Source organism: Rhinatrema bivittatum, chromosome 3 (assembly GCF_901001135.1).
Source record: "Rhinatrema bivittatum chromosome 3, aRhiBiv1.1, whole genome shotgun sequence".
NCBI lineage: Eukaryota > Metazoa > Chordata > Amphibia > Gymnophiona > Rhinatrematidae > Rhinatrema > Rhinatrema bivittatum.
In genome coordinates, this window is record NC_042617.1 from 588,824,835 (window position 1) to 588,844,960 (window position 20,126).

The following is a 20,126-nucleotide window of genomic DNA, read 5'->3' on the forward strand; positions in this document are numbered from 1 at the left end:
ATGTGGTGGCAGCAGCCTTGCGCAAGGAAGACGTCTTGGTACACTTCTTTAAAAGATGACTGGTTGTTCAGAGCCAAGTCAGCAGAAGAAATCCAGTTCCCTGTACGTACCCGGAACAGTCCAGACTCCTGGGTTTGGCCCCCCCTCTAGCAGATGGAGACAGAAGTTTACAAACAAAAATTCCGTCTATATCTAGGCTGGTGCCACCTACAATCCGGAAGTATTCTTCTGTCTCCTAGCAGGTGGAGAGGGTGCCAAACCTACAGTCTGTGCTGAGGCCTAGATTTAGGTGGTAGTTAGTGTGTAAAAGAAAAAAGGAAGAGAAAGCAGTCTGAGAGTAGGAAGCCGACGGATTGGGGTTCGGACCACAGAGGCTTGCCTGCTGGTCACCGAGCCTGCCTCCCAGAGGGTAGTGAGGTCCTGAGGGGACCATCCCCTCTGGTTGAGGCCGCTGTTACGTGGGGGAGCTCCACTGTCAGCGTCTATCAGGGCTGGGGGTGACATCGGGGTGCCCGGTTCCCTCCCCCCAGCTGGACCCAGACCTGATTTACCGGTAACTGTGTCTGTGTGTTAAAAAAAAAAAAAAAAGTACTACCTGTTTTTTTTCTTCTGTTGTCTGTGCCTCGTCTCTCCTGTCCTGTTCCTGTGAGGGGGGAGGTAGAGGACCACTGTCGCCGGGGAGATTTTTTCTTTTTTGTAACGTGCCTACCCTTTTTTCCTTGTCGGGGCCGCGATGCCGCGGAGAGCTGCATGTCAGGCCTGCGGGTCCGCGTCCACGCGGCTGTCAAGGGACAGCCTGTGTTCGTCATGCATTTCCGGCGGGGAGGGGGGGTCCGCGATGCCAGCAGGGTCCCGGGGCAGCAGGCAGGTACGCGCCGGTCCCGAGGTCGGCAGGCCGGCGATTAGTGCGGGGCCAGCTTCGGGGACTCCGTGTCCGGACGCCATTTTGTTTTCTTCGCCGGCGGGAACGGCGGCCATTTTAGGTCCGAGGGAAGCCGCAGCAGGCGGGTTGCCGGCGTGTGAGGGGGAGGACAACCCTCCGCCGAGGTTATCCCCGCAGCGGGGGGGGGGGGGGGGGTCCCAAGGGGGACAGTCGCACTTCTGCCATGGGGGCTTTCTCTCCACATCCCTCGGAGGGGGAGGAAGAAGAGGCCTCGGACTCGTCCTTTGGGTCCGTGTTTGTTCTGCTTATGCATAAGGCCTTCAAGGCCCGTAGACAGACCAAGAAGAGGGCATGGGAGACCTCCACTCCGGATTTGGGGCCTCGAGCGGAGAAAAGGTCCAAGCCAGGTCCGGGGTCGGAGGGCCAGAGTAGGGCTCGACCACTCCGGTCCTCTGTTCCCAGGGGGGAGCTGGAATCGACCACGGACACGGATGAGCCGGAGGACCCATCCGGGGATACAGAGCTTCCGTCCCAGCCCCCGAGGGGGGTTGATGGGTACGAAGACCAAGGGGCTTTGGGTTACCGAGGGGCCCATGCTACCTAGGGGGATGACCCAAAGGTCATCCGTTTGTTTCGGAAGGAGGAGCTGGGACCTCTTATCCCGGAAATTCTGGGGAAATTAGGGATCCAGGTGCCGCAGTAACGGATCCGGTCGTTTTGGGTCTCCGGGGGCCTCCTTCAGCCTTCCCTTTGCATTTTTCTGCCTCGTATTTGCTGTTTAAGGAGTGGGACACTCCGGATTTGGGGCTGAAGGTGGCGAAGGCGATGGATAAACTCTATCCCTTACCGGAGGACGCCCTGGACATGCTGCGCATGCCGAAGATAGACTCGGCAGTAGCGGCGGTCACAAAGAAAACCACCATTCCGGTCACCGGAGGTACTGCTCTTAAGGATTTGCAAGACAGGAAGCTGGAGGTGCAGCTGAAAAAGATCTTCGAAGTCTCCACATTGGGAATTCGTGTGGCGATTTGTAGTAATTTTTCCCTTCGGGCAGGTCTCCACTGGGCACAGCAGCTCTTGGCCAATGAGTCTCTGTCGCCGGAAGAAGCACGCCAAGCGAGTCGCTTGGAGGCGGTGATCGCATATAGTGTGGATGCCTTCTATGATCTTCTTCGCACTTCGGCCAGGACGATGGTTTTGGCGGTGGTCGCGCGGAGGCTGTTGTGGTTACGACATTGGTCGGCGCACGTGACTTCTAAAGCATGGCTAGGTTCCTTGCCCTTCAAGGGGGAGACTGTTGTTTGGTAAAGAATTGGAAGATTTGATTGAATCCCTGGGGGAGAATAAGGTTCACCGTTTACCGGAGGACAGGCCGTGGTCTCGGGGGGCTGGCCCTTCCAGGTCGTGTTTTCGCAGTAGTCACCGGCCTCGAGGCTCCCGGGGATCCATTTCTTCTTTTCGTCACAGTGCACAGCGTCAACAATCTTATTCGCAGTCCTTTCGCGGGCACCGTTTCGGTCGTTTGGGCGCCGGTCAGCCTGTGCAGGGGGGGCAAACCTGCACAATGATGGGCGGCCGGTCCATTCCTCGGTTCCCAGAACTGGGGGGCGTCTCGGCCGTTTTTACGAGGAATGGACCAGGATCACGTCGGACCAGTGGGTCCTAGATGTGATAAGACACGGTTACGAGTTAGATATTTTACACCGGCCGTTTCCGTTTTTTCTGGTATCCCCTTGCGGGTTCTCAGCGAAGCGACGGGCAATACGGGGCCACACTAGATCGTCCCAGGGAGCTCGGCGCGATCGTTCCCGTTCCGGTCAACGAACTTCGCAGGGGCCAGTATTCCATTTACTTCGTAGTACCAAAGAAGGAAGGAACGTTTCAGCCCATCCTGGACCTGAAGGGGGGTCATCAAATGTCTGCGGGTTCCTCGGTTTCGAATGGAAACTTTACGGTCGGTGATCGCGTTCAGGGGAGTTTCTGGCCTCCCTGGACCTCACGTAGGCGTATCTCCACATCGGCATTCAGGCAGAGCATCAACAGTTCCTTCGGTTTGCAGTGCTGGGGCAGCATTTTCAATTCCAGGCACTGCCGTTCGGTCTGGTCACAGCGCCTCGAACGTTCACCAAGATTATGGTGGTAGTGGCAGCGCACCTCCGGAGGGAAGATCTGTTGGTGCACCCGTATTTGGACGATTGGCTAATCCGTGCCAAGTCGGAGACGCTCTGCCGAGCAGCGATCCAGCGGGTTCTCCAATTGTTGGACAAGCTCAGTTGGATAGTCAATGTCTCCAAGAGTCAGTTGACGCCATCGCAGTCCCTGGAGTTTTTGGGAGCGTTGTTCGACACGCGTCAGGGAACGGTTTCTCTTATACAAGACCGAATGTTCACATTGCAAGCACACGTTCGCAGATTGTTATCCAAGCAGGTGCCCATTGTCTGGGACTATTTGCAGGTGTTGAGGTGCATGACATCAACACTGGAATTGGTACCTTGGGCGTTCGCTCATATGCGGCCCTTACAGTCAGCGTTGCTCTCCCGATGGAACCCGGTCTCGGAAGAATTTCATCTGCCCCTGCCCCTGACTCTGGCAGCCAGGGACAGCATGGATTGGTGGTTGTGTCCGGCCAACTTGAGTCGCGGGGTTCCTTTAGAGATCCCGTCTTGGGGCTGGGGAGCAGTGTGCTTACGGCGTTCAATACAGGGGCAGTGGTCGCCTCAGGAAGTGTCATGGTCCATAAATCATCTGGAAACCAGAGCGGTTGGGCTGGCTCTTCTGGAGTTCCTACCACTCATTCGCGGCAGGGCAGTCAGAGTGCTGTCTGACAATGCAACCACGGTGGCGTACATCAACCGACAAGGGGGAACCAAGAGTCAGGCTGTAGCATCCGAAGCTCGTCTCATGTTCGCCTGGGCGGAGCGTCATCTCAGTTGTCTCGCAGCCTCCCACATAGCCGGGGTAGACAATGTTCAAGCCGATTTCTTGAGCCGAAATTGGCTGGATCCAGGAGAGTGGGAGCTAGTGGAGGATGCCTTCCAGCTCATTTGTGCCCGGTGGGGCACACCTGCGATCGATTTGATGGCAACCTTCTGCAATGCGAAAGCGCCTTGGTTTTTTGCTCGAAGGCGGGAGACGGCAGCAGAGGGAGTAGATGCTCTGGCTCTTCCATGGCCGACGGATGTACTACTCTGTGTTTCCTTCGTGGTCACTCATAGGAAAGGTGTTGCGGCGGATCGAGACACACTCGGCGGACGTTGTTCTGGTGGTGCCCGAGTGGCCACAGCGCCCTTGGTTCGCAGACCTCCTGAACCTGGCGGTAGAGGAGCCTCTCCGTTTCCCATATGTTTCAGACCTTCTGCACCAAGGACCCGTCTGTTTCGACCAGGTCGATCGCTTTTGTCTAGCGGCCTGGCTTTTGAGAGGCAAAGGTTGAGATCTAAGGGCTACACGGAACCAGTGGTCGCTACTCTATTACGCTCCCGGAAGATGTTTACTTCCTTATCTTATGTTAGGGTCTGGAAGTTGTTTGAATCGTGGTGTCTGGACCGGGACGTGGTTCCTACACGAGCGACCGTGCCGGATATCCTTCTGTTCCTGCAGGATGGTTTGTCTAAGGGTCTTTCATGTAGTTCCTTGCGGGTTCAGGTGGTGGCGCTGGGTTCCTTACGTGGCTTGATTCAGGGGAAACCAGTGGCGGCTCATCCTGATGTAGTGCGTTTCCTGCGAGGGGCGAAACATCTGCGGCCTCCGATTCGTCAGCCTTGTCCGTCCTGGAATTTGAATCTTGTTCTTCGGGCCTTGTGTGGTGCTCCGTTCGAGCCTATTCGCAAAACCACCTTGAAGGATTTGACACTGAAGGTAGTAGTGTTCTTAGTGGCCATTGTTTCGGCGCGTCGGATTTCCGAGCCTCAAGCTTTGTTGTGCAGGGAGCCCTTTTTGAGGATATCTGAGTCAGGGGTATCCTTGCGTACGGTTCCATCCTTCTTACCCAAGGTGGTTTCTTCTTTCCATGTCAACCAGTCGGTTGAGTTACCGTCGTTCTTGCAACTCGATGATTCTGATCCTTTGGCTAAGGACCTCCGTAAATTGGATGTGCGGCATGTCCTGTTACGTTATCTGGAGGTAACTAATGCGTTTCGGGTTTCAGATCATCTGTTCGTGCTCTGGAGTGGTCCTCGAAGAGGCAGTGTGGCGTCCAAGACTACCATTGCGCGATGGTTGAAAGAGGCCATCAATTCGGCGTATATGTTGCAGAGTCGGTCCCTGCCCTTGGGGCTGCGTGCCCATTCTACTCGCTCTCAGGCCACTTCTTGGGCGGAATGTCAACATATCTCGGCGGAAGAGATTTGCAGGGCGGCCACGTGGAAATCTTTGCATACTTTTTCTCGGCATTACTGTTTGGATGTCAAGGCTCCCGGTGCGGGAGGTTTTGGAGAAGGTGTGCTTAGAGCAGGCCTCTCCGGATCCCATCCCAGGTGAAGTGCACTTGGGTACATCCCAGGAGTCTGGACTGATCCGGGTACGTACAGGGAAAAGAAAATTAGGTTCTTACCTTTGATAATTTTCGTTCCTGTAGTACCACGGATCAGTCCAGAGTCCCACCCGGATAAGTGCTACTATCGGGAGAGGCCATAGTGTACGTGCTGCTGTCTGTTTGATATTTTGCTTCTTTTCTGTCTGTTATCGGTATCTCGGGTTCGTTTTCCCAGTTGGGCGTTGAGAACCGGTAATGAGGATTCTGTTGGACTGGTGTTGTTGGTCCTGGTTAGAAGGTTCGTTAGCCAGTTTGATTTGTGATTTTCCTGCTCTGACATTAAGTAATACTGCCGGACTGTAGGTGGCACCAGCCTAGATATAGGCGGAGTTTTTGTTTGTAAACTTCTGTCTCCATCTGCTAGAGGGGGGGAGGGGGGCCAAACCCAGGAGTCTGGACTGATCCGTGGTGCTACAGGAATGAAAATTATCAAAGGTAAGAACCTAATTTTCTTATCGTGTCTTGCAGGGTAATTCAGCTGCTGCAGGACCTAGGTTGGGTAGTAAATCTCGCCAAAAGCAAGCAACCAACTCAGTCACTGGAGTATTTAGGAGTCAAGTTCAAGACTGCTCAAGGCAAGGTATTCTTACCAGAGCACCATATCCATGAGCCCTGGGGACATATTCAGGCCCTAAGGATGAAGGTTTGTCCTCCATTTTCGGATTCAATTCAAGAAAGAAGAAGAAAAAACTGAGTGGCTATAAAACAATAGGTGAAAGAAAAGAGCCCTCAGTAAACTTTACTTAAATGCACTGTTAATTGTTCAAACTGGAGAAAAAACTTCAGATGCCTGATCTCCACAGTAACTGCTTACGATCAGATGACTCAAGGCACCATCATTAGTTAAAAAAAACCCTCCAAAGAGAACACTTTGTGCTGCTATTATTTCTCGAAATTTCTCTTAATCTCAAAAACTTTTTATGGGAAACATTTGTGCTGTTTCTTCTTGTGACATATAAAACCTCCAGTTGTATACAATGTGGCCTTGTTTCTTGTGACATGTAAAACCTCCAATTGCATTTGAAATGGTAAGATAAACCAAATTAATGATTCAAAATAAATATTGCAGCCAATATTAAAGCTTGAAATTAAAGCTTGAAATTAAAGCTTGAAAAACTTAGCTTAATGTTCTTGGTGCCTGTGAGTCTACAATAACAATTGACTTCAAATGGCTGCCAACTAACAGTGGCTTCAATGTTGGACATCTACTTCTGATGTTGACAGCGTTTCACCCACTATCAGGAAAAAGATGGCTGCCATCTTTTTGAATTATGTAGACTTCTCATTCTGGAGAGTCTGATTCTATATTGTGTGTTGCCTGGTGTGACCAATGTCAGGTGGATTATCTCAGTCGTCATGCCTTAGATCTGGGAAAGTGAGAGCTGGCAGATGAGGCCTTTCATCTCATTGTCTTTTGGTGGGGCCACCCCTTCCTGGATCTGGTAGTGAGCTGCGACAATATGAAGGTTCAGTGGTTTTTCAGGAGGGATTTTGAAGCTCTGAGGATCACTGTGACCGAAGACAGAGTTGCTCTATGTGTTTTCCCAGTGGCCAGTGATTGGCAGGTTACTATAAAAGATAGCATGGCATCTGGATTAGTTGTTCTGATGGCTCCAGATTGGCTGCACAGGCCATGGTTTACAGATCTCCATTGTCTATTAGTCGACAGACCATCGAGATTGTCATGGCAGAGGGACCTTATGCATCGTGGACCAATTCTTCATGAAAACCTGGATCAGTTTTGTCTTATGGTTTTGCCCTAAAGGGTTTGGCTGAGACGTGGTTATTCCTTGGTGGTAGTGAGCAACCTATTATGGGTTCGAAAATTTTCTATATCTTTGGCTTATGTTCAAGTCTGGAGAATTTTTGAGAATTGGTGAAAGGAGCGTTCCTGTCACCCCTTTAAAGCAAGGATTCCTTTAATCTTACACTTTTGGCAGGAAGGTTTGATTAAGGGGGTTGGCTCCTAAAACACTCAAAGTGCAGGTAGCTGCTTTGGACTGTTATGGAGGGAGTAGTCGGGGTAAACTGCATCTGGATGTTTCCAGATTTTTTAGAAGAATTAAACATATTCGGCCTCTGTTGCATTTTCCAGTACCATTCTGGGGTTTGAATCTAGTTTTATCTTTTTTGGTGAGGCTTACCTTTTGTCCCCTTAGATTTCCTTATGTTCACTATGAATATAGTTTTTCTTATTGTGATATGTTCAGCAATAAGAATTTCGGAGTTACAAGCTCTTTCGTGTTGGGAACCTTTTATGGTGATTACTGGGGAGGACGGTTCAAATTGCGTCATTCAGCTCCCGGTAGTCGATGCAGGGGCGTAAGGTGCCATCCTTCTTCCCTATGAAAAAAAAGCCTGAACCAGCAGCAGACTTGGACAGTCTGATAAATCTTTTTTGTAAATTTTCTTGTATGTAGGTAGACATAGCTTTAGTCTCGGCAACAGACAAGGGGTAAACTCTACCTTTAGGAGGTTCAGAATTAGGCTTCAGATTTATGGCACAGTCAAACTCCCTGTGTGGCGGAAGGACATAAGCAGCTTGTTTAGAAAAAACACCCTGGAAGGAAGCGTATTGTGGAGGTAAGCCAGGTAGTAATGGTACAGTGGGCGTACAGATGAGGGGTGAAACTTCCACAAGGCACCGACCGTGACAGTCTGGTTCCCACTGGGACAGTTCCAAAGTGGCCCAATTGAACTGTGGTATATGGTTTGGTCTTGAAGCCAGGGCAGGCTCAATACCACCGGATGCATGGCTTTCTCTAATACTGGAAATGAAATGGATTCTGAATGAAGAGCTCCCGTGCGCAGGCCAATGGCCTGGGTGGTAAGTGTGACTTCTCCAGGAAGTGGTTCCCCATGAATGGAAGATAATAGCAAGGGCTTAGCTATTGGTGTGGTAGGGATCTGTAGGTGTTCAACTAAGCGCTTCAGAATAAAATTACCTCCGGCACCGGAGTCAATGAGTGCGAGTATCTGAAACTCAAGGCCTCCACAAAGCAGAGACACCGGTAGTGACAATGGAGGAGTAGGAGAGGTGAGGCCCAGGAGAAGTCGTCCTGCATATCCCAGGCCTGTCAGTTTTCCTGACAAATGGGACAGGTTTGAGCTGCATGGCCCGATTGGCCACAATACATGCACAATCCCATGCGCTTGCGAAAATGTCTTTCCTTTGAGGTTACGTGGCTTCAGCCTAATTGCATAGGACATGCAATTGTGCTCTTCCTCCTCTAAGGGTGTAGACGGTAAGCTGGAAGCAATAGGCACTGGTTTAGGATGGTTAATCCCCACCGTAGACTTTCATGGACTCTTGCCCTCCTGAGTTCGGTCACGGATACGGCGGTCAATTCTTCCAGCCAGTTCCATCAGAGACTCAAGGGTATCAGGCAATTTGCGAGCCACTAGCTCATCTTTCAGGTGAGAGTTCAGACCCTCCATGAATATGGCACGCAAATATCCAGTGTCCCAATGCAGTTCGGATGCTAGAGTCTTAAACTCAATGGTAAAGTCTGTCAATGGCTTGTTACCTTGTTGAAGATTGAGCAAGGCAGATCCAGGTCTGGCGAGCCGGGTCATCAAACACAGACTTAAAAAGTTTTAGAAATCCTGGTAGGTCATTCAGGATAGGGTCCTCACGCTCCCATAACGGTGAAGCCCAGGCTAGGTCTCTTCCTTTTAGGAACGACAGGATGTAGGTAGCCTTTAAAGCTTCAGTGGGAAAGAGGGTAGGCTGAGTGCAAAATGCATGCTGCATTGATTAAGAAACCCTCTGCACATCTTGGCTTCACCCGTAAAGCGAGTAGGAGTAGATAAAGGTACAGTGGTCTTAAGGGTTACCACCAGAGTCAAGAGCTCCTGCACAGGAAGCGTAGAAGAATTCAGTTGAGCATGTAACTGATTGAAGGCAGTAGCTAGGTTCTCCAAAGACTTTTGTTGTTCCATGATCCGCTGGGCTAGGCCAGGAATGGCCTGCAAGGCCGCAAGCTGAGCCGAGTCCATGGAGTTAGCAATCTGTTGTGTTTGAGGCATTGTGGACTCTTGGTCACTGCAGTGATGACTCCGCCCATGGGGAAGAGCCCCGTGGGAAACTGCAGTGATAAGCTAGAGTTAAGGAACACACACAGTATGGATGGAGGCTTTATTGTACTATTGTAATAATGATGTAGGCAGATAGGCACTGAGGTCCGTGAAGTGCCAATACGATCAACATGTAGACTCTCACCCGAATGGTATGTTAGGCAATAGCCCGCAGTCCGGCAATGCCGTTGCTGGTAGGTGAAGTGGGAGCACCGGATCGTAGAGGTATTCACAGGAAATTAGTGTCTTCCTTAAGATGGTGGATAGGGACCGAAGGTGCAGGATACCAGCAGGTAGGCCCTCAAGGAGCGAGTGTCAATAGTCGATATCCTGTAAGGTAGAAAGAGACAAAGACCCTCGAGGTGCGGTTGTCTTAGTTACTGAACCCCAAAGGGAAGATGGAAGCGAGAGACCCCCGAGGAGCAGGTATCTAAGCTTCAGAGGAGCGAGGCCCTTGGAGTGAGGCAGTGTCTAAGCAAGCAGCTTAGAGCAGGCAGAGCAGCTTAAACCAAAGTCTTTGCTAACTCGATTTGGTATCGGAAGTGGAAGCCAGATATACCCGGAGGTACTGACGTCATGCGGTGGGGACGTCACCGAGGTTCCCGCCATGACATGTATTTGAGCGCAGGAATTGTGCGTGCATGCGCCCTAGGAGGCCATGGATGTGAGCATGGCAGACTGGGAAGCCCATACTCGTTTGGTGACGCCGAAGCATTCGGCACCGGAGGCAGCCATCTTGCCCAAGGAGGAGGAGAGAGGAATAAAAGAGGTAAGACAGAGCGGTCGCAGCCAGACTGGCGGGCTCAACAGGAAGTTTCTCACAGCTGTGACAGGAAATTATAATACCAAAGATGAGGACCTTTTGGGCTCTCTCCCTGTGACAGTATACAACCCACAGTATACACAAATGTAAGAGTTAACAGAGCACAAATTGATGCTAAGGGAAACATTTTCCCCTCAGTTTGAATCTTACAGTTCACTTTCACTTTCCTATGTGGCTCAAAAGCAGGGGTGGTTATACCTTTCAAACAGGATTGGCCTGTTCTGTTGAACTTGCTCCTTATGAACTGCAGTGGAATCTGTTGTTCAATTTGCAAATCTTTGTTTCTGCAGCATGACTGTAAAGAAATGTCAGGAATCCCCATTTTATGAACACCTTGTTGACTTTTAAATGGCTTGCTCTTGGGGAAAAAATAGGAATAGATGGTTTAGTCTTAAGGCATAACGTGAATGATTGAACCAGGTTTAGCTTTAATTTGCTCAAGTATGTATAATTGGATAAGGGACTGCTCCATTTTCTGACCTGAGCTAGCTTTGATTGGCAATTGAGAGAAAACATAATTTATTAAAATAACTTAATTTATATAGGGTTGGAACAAAGAGGATATGTAGAATATTTGTTGTAAGATTGGACTTTTGACTTTATTTTTATTTTATTCTCAAATTTTTAGACTGTCCCTCCCAATAGAAGCTACAGGGATTGATTCCATCTTTACTGGTGCATTTTATCCTTCTGTGTGAGGGATGCATACCCACAATAGAAATTTGAATTGTAGCCTTATATTACTTTGTAGTACTAAGAACATAAGATATGCCATACTGGGTCAGACCAAGGATCCATCAAGCCCAGCATCCTGTGTCCAACAGTGGGCAATCCAAGTCACAACTACCTGGCAAGTAGTTTCTAATTTATTAAGTTTTATATACCGTCGTATTGGGTATTCCATCACAACGGTTTACAATATAAAAGAAATGAAATACAATTGTAAATAAATCATCAATAAAACAAATTGCCAACAGCTATGTAACTATAAAACAATAAGTTACTCACTGTTCAGTTGTCTTCTATTGATAGTGTAAGCAGTCTAGGCTACAACACATGTATATTTGCTATATTAAAGGCTAATCAAACAGCATTACTAATTTGAATATAGTCTAGATTTCTAGAATCTGAATGTGATAAATATCTCTTGATTGTTTGCAATACATAATTGAAATCCAGTTCCTAATGGACAGCTGTGTAGATTACAAAAATCCTACATTCTAATGTAGATGACATAATAGTTGTGTTTTTATATGGCATTTCTATTTAAAGCAATTTTCAGACAGTTTGAACAATTAGTATTTGCTTCTTGTATTTGCCATGTGTTCTATTTACAGATTAAAGACTGAGTTGGTTTTATGGCAAAATTTGAATGCAGGATCCCCAAATCTAAGCAGACAACAAATGTCAATCTTGGACATCAAAACTTTCCTTCTGTGTCATATATACATGGCTGGAGAAATATACATTTCTAGGGATCAGTACAAATTTTTAGGACCAGGGAGAATCAAATCCCTCTTGTTTGCAGCTTAATCTTCTCATTAGTGATGATTATGACCTTAAATGTTAGCCTGTTAAAATATCTAGCATGCATGGAAATAGATACAAGGGTCCTTAAAGGTGAGAGCCTGGAAACTACAGAAATAAGACTTTGGCAGGCACAAATGAGCAAACTGGGTGGTCCTTTCCTTCTGTTTCCAAGTACTTTAAATACATATCATTTACTCATTATTTCACTTAGCATTTCCTTACCCTCCAGCTGATATCTAGAATGAAGTAACAATATTATCACCACCTTAATACCATAATCCTGAAGTCCTTTACTAGCAGGCCAGGAAAATATGTCAGACTAATGTGTGGCATTGTTTCTTACAGTGGAAAATCTGTTCAAATATGTACCACCATTAATATTTCCATCTGAAGAAAATATTATTGTAACAGCTGTCAACAGTGTTTCTGTTGAAAGGCAACTGAGATGTATTTGAAATTACACAATTATCTTAGAACTTTTCCAGTGAGGGAATGGCCTCATTGACATGCAAATTAAGCAAACTCAATAGATCTTTATTTTGAAAGAATGACAGTTGCTTTTGAAGATTGTTACAAAATACAATAGAAATTAAATTGTAATTGGGAACCTGAAGTGCAATTAGAAAAGGTGCAGATGAGGTTGACAAAAATGATAAAAGGGATGAATCGGTTCTCCTATAATGAGAGGCTACACTTGCTAGGGTTCTTCAGCTTGGAAAAGAGATGATTGAGAGAGAACACGATAGAAGCTTAGAAAATCATGAGTGGCGTGGAACAAGTAAACAAAGGATGGTTGTTTAATCTTTCAAAAAATACTAAAACAAGGGGACACACCAACAGATTTAAAAGAAATAGAACTTTTTTATTCAGCAAATAATAAAGCTAGAATCCAACCCTTTTTATGCTGGTTGCCAGAGGACGTCAAGGCGACTAGCAATATAGTAGGGTTTAAAAAAAGTTTGGACAAGTTCCTAGAGGAAAAGTCCATAGCACGTTATTAGCTAGGTATATTAAAGAAAACTATGCTATTCCTGGGAGTTAGTACCATGAAATAGATCTAATTTTTAGGATCTGCCAAGCATTTGCGACATGAATTGGCCACTGTTGGTGACTATGCTGTGTGCAATAGAACGTGGTCTGACCCAGCATGTTTCTTATGTTCTTATGAAGCACTTAATTTTCTTCAGGAGCCCTCATGCTGTAGTTGCTTCCTTTCCTCTTCCATTGACTGTTACTTATAGCTGAATTTCAATATATTTTCAGTCCTTAACTGAGTATTTGAGTATTCACCTCACTTGCAACCCAGTTCACAATACAAAAGGTACTGAAGTTTAGCTAATTCACATTCTAAAGCTGGTGAGGCTTTTTGTAGTTGTCTCCTTCTCTTTAGTGAATTATGTTGGAGTCTTTGTAGGTTATATATTCTCTGTGGACAAGTAGGACAAAGCCACACATATGGGTAATTATTTTATTTAAAAATATTTATAGCCCGTACCCTCCTAAGTTCAATGTCATCATATGGCAGAGATAAGAAATGTGTTCTCTTTGAGTTCAGAAAGACCTAGACGTCTTTCTGTGCTTGCATTTGTGTTCCTGTGCAACCACTGCTGTGTGAGTTTCTTCAGTTCTTTTTTTTTCCCACTAAAGCAAAAAAATACTGCTCTCTTTCTGGCTGTTGCCGCATTTTTTGTGCTTTTTGCAATCTTCACTTCTTTTTTCTTAGATCTTTTTCTCTTTTGATCTCAGAAACATTTAGAATTAGTATTTTTGTTTTCCTCCTTCCTCCTGTTGACAAAAAGTTCCAGATCAGAGAAAATCTTTCAAACTTTGATCTGAATGTAAGCAGAAGATGTCCTGCTTGGATCTTCATGATAGTTGCTTACTCTGCCTCAGCTCAGAGCAGGATGTATCTAACACTGCTGCTTATGCGAGAATGTCATCCTAGGCCCTCTCATATAAAGAGCTTAAATTAAAATATCAAATCTCATCTCCCTTGGACAAAGAGAGGAAAAGCTCAGGCACGCCATTAGCTAAAAAGAAAAGGTCAGGGTCTTCCAAGTGCTGTGAATGCATCTCATGGGCTTCCCACATAGAAGATAGAAAAGACAAGAGAAGGTCTTTTTGGCGCCATTAACATTGAAAAGGCACTGTGCCGAACTCCTCATCATCCACTACTAGTGCTGATATAGTTAAGATCTACTTGCACTTCCCACTTTGGTACAGAAATCTACAGCATGGACAGGTGTCAGCACTTAAAGTCTTTGGTGCAGAGAATTTGTTTTCTACACCAGCAACATTGGTACTAGAATTAGGTACTTCTGTAACACATCAACAGTCTTAGTCAGAATGTCACCCATTTATACAAAAACTGTGGTTGGATTTTATTCATAATTACATGGAAAAGATCCCATCTACTCTGCCATCAGTAATAGAGGAGCCTGTTCTAGAGAGGTTTACAACTGATTTACAGTCAAAATAATTCCTCCCTATCAGAGACCCCAAAAGTCACAAGACATAACCCTCATAGTTCAGCATCATCGAGGGATAAACCATCATTTTTAGGAAGCACCAGTAGTGATCTTGGATTCTGAAGAGGAGTCAGCTTTATATTTTGAGACAAATTCATTTTAGTCTTTTTAAGGATCTGTAGAATTACCATATGACCCATTGCTGCAGCCAACAAGATTTACAACTTCACCAGAATTGTCCTATCCACCTTCTATCCAGAAGATGGCAGACTGTATACCTATCAACTTAAAGGAAGAAAGTCCTACAAGGAAAAGTTTCTAGGAGTGCTAAATTTTATGCAGTACCTAAACAAGCAATGGTCATTCCTATTCATAAAGCACTTCGGGACCTTAAGCTAAAATTCTGACAAACGCTACTCAACGTACCACCAATAGATAGAAAAATACAAAGTTCAACAATGTCCAGTTCATTAGAATGTTTAAATAAAGCAAAGAAGACAAAAACACATTCTAGTACATATCCTGGAAAGGATTTAGGCAGCAGGTTTGATCAAGATTTTCAGCACAACTGTTTCAAATGGTTCAATAGTTGTACAACATTTTGCAGAAAATAAGACATTACAACCTTTCCATCAGACTTTCAGGATAGGTTTACGCAGCATGTCAGTCATGCGGAAAGGTGTATAAAACAGTGTGACAAGGCGATAGCTAAAGCCAGAAGAATGCTGGGCTGCATAGAGAGAGGAATATCGAGTAAGAAAAGGGAAGTGATTATCCCCTTGTACAGGTCCTTGGTGAGACCTCACCTGGAGTATTGTGTTCAGTTCTGGAGACCGTATCTCCGAAGAGACAGAGACAAGATGGAGGCGGTCCAGAGAAGGGTGACCAAAAAGGTGGAAGGTCTTCATCAAATGACTTATGAGGAGAGATTGAAGAATCTAAATATGTACACCCTGGAGGAAAGGAGGAGCAGAGGTGATATGATACAGACTTTCAGATACTTGAAAGGTTTTAATGATCCAAAGACAACGACAAACCTTTTCCATAGGAAAAAAATCAGCAGAACCAGGGGTCATGATTTGAAGCTCCAGGGAGGAAGATTCAGAACCAATGTCAGGAAGTATTTCTTCACGGAGAGGGTGGTGGATGCCTGGAATGCCCTTCCGAAGGAAGTGGTGAAGACCAGAACTGTGAAGGACTTCAAAGGGGCGTGGGATAAACACTGTGGATCCATAAAATCAAGAGGCCGTCAATAAAGAGTGGGTGGCTCGCCAGAATGACGGCTACTGCCTGGAAATAATACCCTTATTCAATAAACATACACATGGTTACTGTGACTCCAACATCGCTCTAAGCTACAACAGCAAGAGGAAATGTGGAAAAAAGGATTCGCACTCACAAAGTGGGGAGTAGCTGGCTTGTTACGGCGGTTACTACCCCAAACCAAATAAGCCTGATACTTCACTTTCAATGCATATCCAGCATAGCTCTCTGCTTCAACGGCAGGGGAGAAGAAAAACTGATACTTCACGCATATCCAGCATAGCTCTCTGCTTCAACGGCAGGGGAGAAGAAAAACTGATACTTCACGCATATCCAGCATAGCTCTCTGCTTCAACAGCAGGGGAGAAGAAAAAAGGATTCGCACTCACAAAGCGGGGAGTAGCTGGCTTGTTACGGCGGTTACTACCCCAAACCAAATAAGCCTGATACTTCACTTTCAATGCATATCCTGCTTCAACGGCAGGGGAGAAGAAAAACTGATACTACACGCATATCCAGCATAGCTCCCTGCTTCAACGGCAGGGGAGAAGAAAAACAACCAATAAGGGCTGAATAACACAGTCTGGGTAAAACAAATAAGCATGGGTGTAGCTTGCTTATTGCGGCGGTTACTTCCCCTACTACCCATAACTAATCAAGCTTGATATTTCACTTAGTTGCAGCTCCATCACTGCTCTCTACATTAATGGTGGGGGTGGAAGGGAAATAGAACCAAAGAGCTAAGAGAAACAGATAAGTATGAGAAAAAAAATGTGAAGCTTGCTGGGCAGACTGGATGGGCCGTTTGGTCTTCTTCTGCCGTCATTTCTATGTTTCTATGTTTCTATAATAAAACCATTTTACCTTAACATCCCACTACTGCCTGTACTGCATTTCTCAGGAAGACAGTAACTTTGGACAAGCAGTTTTGCACAATCTCTACACCTAATTGTCCACCTGCCATCTGGCGGGGCTGGGTTGTTTTAAGTGCTCTGCAATGCAACTTTCAGTCTTGGGACTCCCCATGGTAATTGGCTAATTCATGCCTGTTTGTTGATGGTGGAAGCAAGTTTGTTTACCTGTAAACAGGGTTCTTTGTGGACAGCTGGTTGAATTAGCCATTCTTAATACCTGCCCACCTCCCTAGCTAATACCTAAGCTTTGGAAGAGACTGAGGGGCTCATAAAGTAATGTGCATACAGGAACTCTCACACATGCTTAGTAACATCTTTATTGAGCTTTGAGAGCCAGATCGTTATTGGTGCTGTTGGATGATGGCACCCATGCCTATTGGCTAATTCATCCTGTTATTTACAAAGATCCCTGTTTACAAGTAAGGAAAATTGCTTTCTACAGCACTAAATATGGTAGCATTTTTTTTTTAGTTTTGTTTTTGCTTTTTAAACTAATAGAGCAAAAGGAATTATTTTTAAATTAAAAGATGTCTTGTCCCTTCTCAAGCTATATTTCTTCAGTATTTACTATACATTAAACCTGTTGGTATAAAAATAGTGTGTTAAGTTTTTTTTTCCTTTTCTCACAAAAGATTCCAGTGGCTCCAGCTGTACCTGCTGTTGGTTTAGTCCCTCCAGCGTTTCCTGTTTCCATGCCAATTCCTCCTCCAGGCTATACGTCGATCCCACCACCTCCTTTCTTAAGACCAGCCTTTAATCCTACACAGCCACCACCTGGTAAGTAATTGTTTTAATTGTGATGTTCACTTGTAGAGCATTATGATTTCAAGCCATTTTGAATGGTACATTTGAAGTAAACCTTTCACATCCCTTCCCGCGCATCCCTTTCCCTTCTCAACCATCACCAGCTAATACCCCCTGTCCACCCTTTCTCCTGCCCACCTTCCTCAGCTATGTTGCACTAAACTACCGAACGCCCTTTTCACTCAGACACTGCAGATATTCACCATGTAAGACACTGATGCATTACTTGTAAATAGTTTGCATGTGTTACATTATGTTATATTCTCTGTTTTAATTTAGAATGTCTTATTTATGCCTCTCTGCTTTGCCATTCATCTCCCAGTTCTCTCTTCCTTGTTTATTGTAACTGCCTTCAACACTTAGTCTCCCCCTTGTTTGATGTAAACCGGCATGATGTCCCTGACGAATGTCGGTAAAGAAAAGCCTTAAATAAATAAATAAATAAATAAATATCTAAAAGTTTGCAGAGGCTTTCTTTGTAAAATTGAGACCTTCCAGGTTTATTTGTTTAATAGAATTTGTATCTCGTCCAATCCAAAGCTCTAAGCAGTTAATGTGACTTGTAAGATATACATACAGAGCTTGATTTTCAAAAGCATTTAAAAACTTAAAAATGGGTTTTACATGTGTAAATGCACTTTACCCATGTAAGTGGGCTTTTGAAAATTGCTGCAATATATGCCTGTGGTACTGAGCGGTCAGAAGGTAGCCAGAGAGCAGCTTCAAGCTACTTCTAAAAGATCTTGCCAGAAGAGGACCGGAAGGCTCATTTCCATATTCTGCCAAGTAGCCCCGGGGAGAGGACTCCAGAAGTCACAGCAAGCAATCCGGGCTTTGGACTCCACAGCCCCAATATCTAGAGGCCTTGCACCACTTGCAGTGGAAGAGGACTGGAAGACTCATCTTGCATATTCTACACAGCAGCCTCCAGGAGAGGACACTAGAGGTCACAGCGAGTGCTCCAGGCTTCAAACTCCACAGCCCCAAACTTCCTTACTATACTCTATCCATTTACCTTGCTGTACCTTATCTGTTTACCATGCCTTATCTGTTTTTATTTGGTTTTACATGTTTTGATTTTACATGGTAATTTGTTGCAAACTTTATACATAAAGAATCTAATTCAAAACAAAAGTTAATAAGTTGGATAACTAGGAAGATTGAGGTAGATTAATTATAGTATTTTGAGGGTCATTGCCAGACACACATAAAATAAATCCATAAGACTAAAAGCACTTTAGATTAGTTTACATCCCTCTTCCCTTAGAAATGTTAAATCAATAACAAATCAACAAAATTATAATGCAGGAAGTAGTCCAGCAGCAAGAGGGAGGCTTTTCAGTCTTTTGCACTGAGTGCTACATGTATGATTATCTCCCAGCTTGCAAGAGGTCATATGTGTGCGCTAAGTGCAAAGAACTCCAAACCCTCAGAGAATAAGTGCGATCTCTGTAGGCTAGAGTGGCAGACCTGGAGGAACTAAGGGAGTCGGAGGTATATAGAGGAGACCTTCAAAGACATAGCAGATAAGTCACACCTCCAGTCTGGTAGCCCCTGTGCTGCTTTGGAGGAGAAACGTTACTTGGAAGGAGAGTTGATGAGGCAGGAAGCAATCCTGTAGTTAGGACCTGCCCTCTGAGTATCCACTCACACCAAGGATAGGTCTCCAGGGGCACATGTCCAGGAGTGAAGGGTTAAGATGACCATTATAGTTGGTGATTCAATTATTAGGAAGGTTGATCACTGGGTGGCTGGTGAACGTGAGGATTGCATGGCAACTTGCCTGCCTGGTGCGAAGGTAGCGAACCTCATGCATCACATAGATAGGATTGTAGATACTGCTGGAGAAGACCCGGCTATCTTGGTACAGGTGGGTACCAATGACATAGGAAAGTGCAGGAGGGGAGGTCCTGGAAGCCAAATTTAGGATTTTAGGTAGAAAACTGAACTCCAGAACCTCCAGTGTAGCATTCTCAAAAATTCTCCCCGTTCCAGAGGCAGGCAGAGCTCCAAAGTCTCAATGCGTGGATGAGAGGATGGTGCAAGGAAGAGGGTTTTAGATTTGGTAGGAACTGGACTTCATTTTGGGGAAGGGACAGCCTTTTCTGAAAGGTTGGGCTCCACCTTAACCAGAGAGGAGTCAGACTGCTGGCAGTAACCTTTAAAAAGGGGAGAGAGCAGCTTTTAAACTAGATCTTGGGGAAAAGCCAATAGTCATTCAGAAATGTATGGTTCGGAATGATGTATCTTTGAAGGATACTAAGAGAACAGGGTAAATAGCACATCCGAGTAGAGAAGTTGCAATGAATGCCAAAGGAGATCAGGTGCCTTTATATAAAATGGAGAAAGATTCCAAATTACCTCTGTGAACTGATGAGCAGAGTCATGCGTGTGGCGTATGGTAATCTGAAAGAACTATATGCACTGGGGAGTAAAGGGCTGATGGGCATAGAGCAGGAGAGAGTCCTTGGGGTGATAGTGTCTAACGACCTGAAGTCGACATAGCAGTGTGACACGGCGATAGCCAAAGCCAGACGAATGCTGGGCTGCATAGAGAGAGGACTGTCTTGTAAGAAAAGGGAAGTGATAATCCCCTTGTACAGGTCCTTGGTAAGGCCTCACCTGGAGTACTGTGTTCAGTTCTGGAGACCGTATCTCAAAGGAGACAGAGACAGGATGGAGGCAGTCCAGAGAAGGGTGACCAAAATGGGTGGTCTCCATCGAATGACTTACGAGGTGAGGTTGAAGAATCTGAATATGTATACCCTGGAGGAGAGGAGGAGCAAGGGTGATATGATATAGACCTTCAGATATTTGAAAGGTTTTAATG

General features: G+C 45.8%; 1 protein-coding gene across 4 annotated transcripts in view; it reads left to right on the top strand.

The window, feature by feature from the left end:
* Nucleotides 1-20,126, top strand: part of SCAF8 (SR-related CTD associated factor 8) — a 686,214-nt gene that overhangs the window by 473,721 nt on the left and 192,367 nt on the right. For all 4 annotated transcript variants that reach the window (XM_029596704.1, XM_029596703.1, XM_029596702.1 and 1 more), the window contains exon 17: nt 17,125-17,269. In XM_029596704.1, coding sequence (XP_029452564.1) covers nt 17,125-17,269 — 145 coding nt within the window. The remainder of the gene's footprint in view (nt 1-17,124; nt 17,270-20,126) is intronic.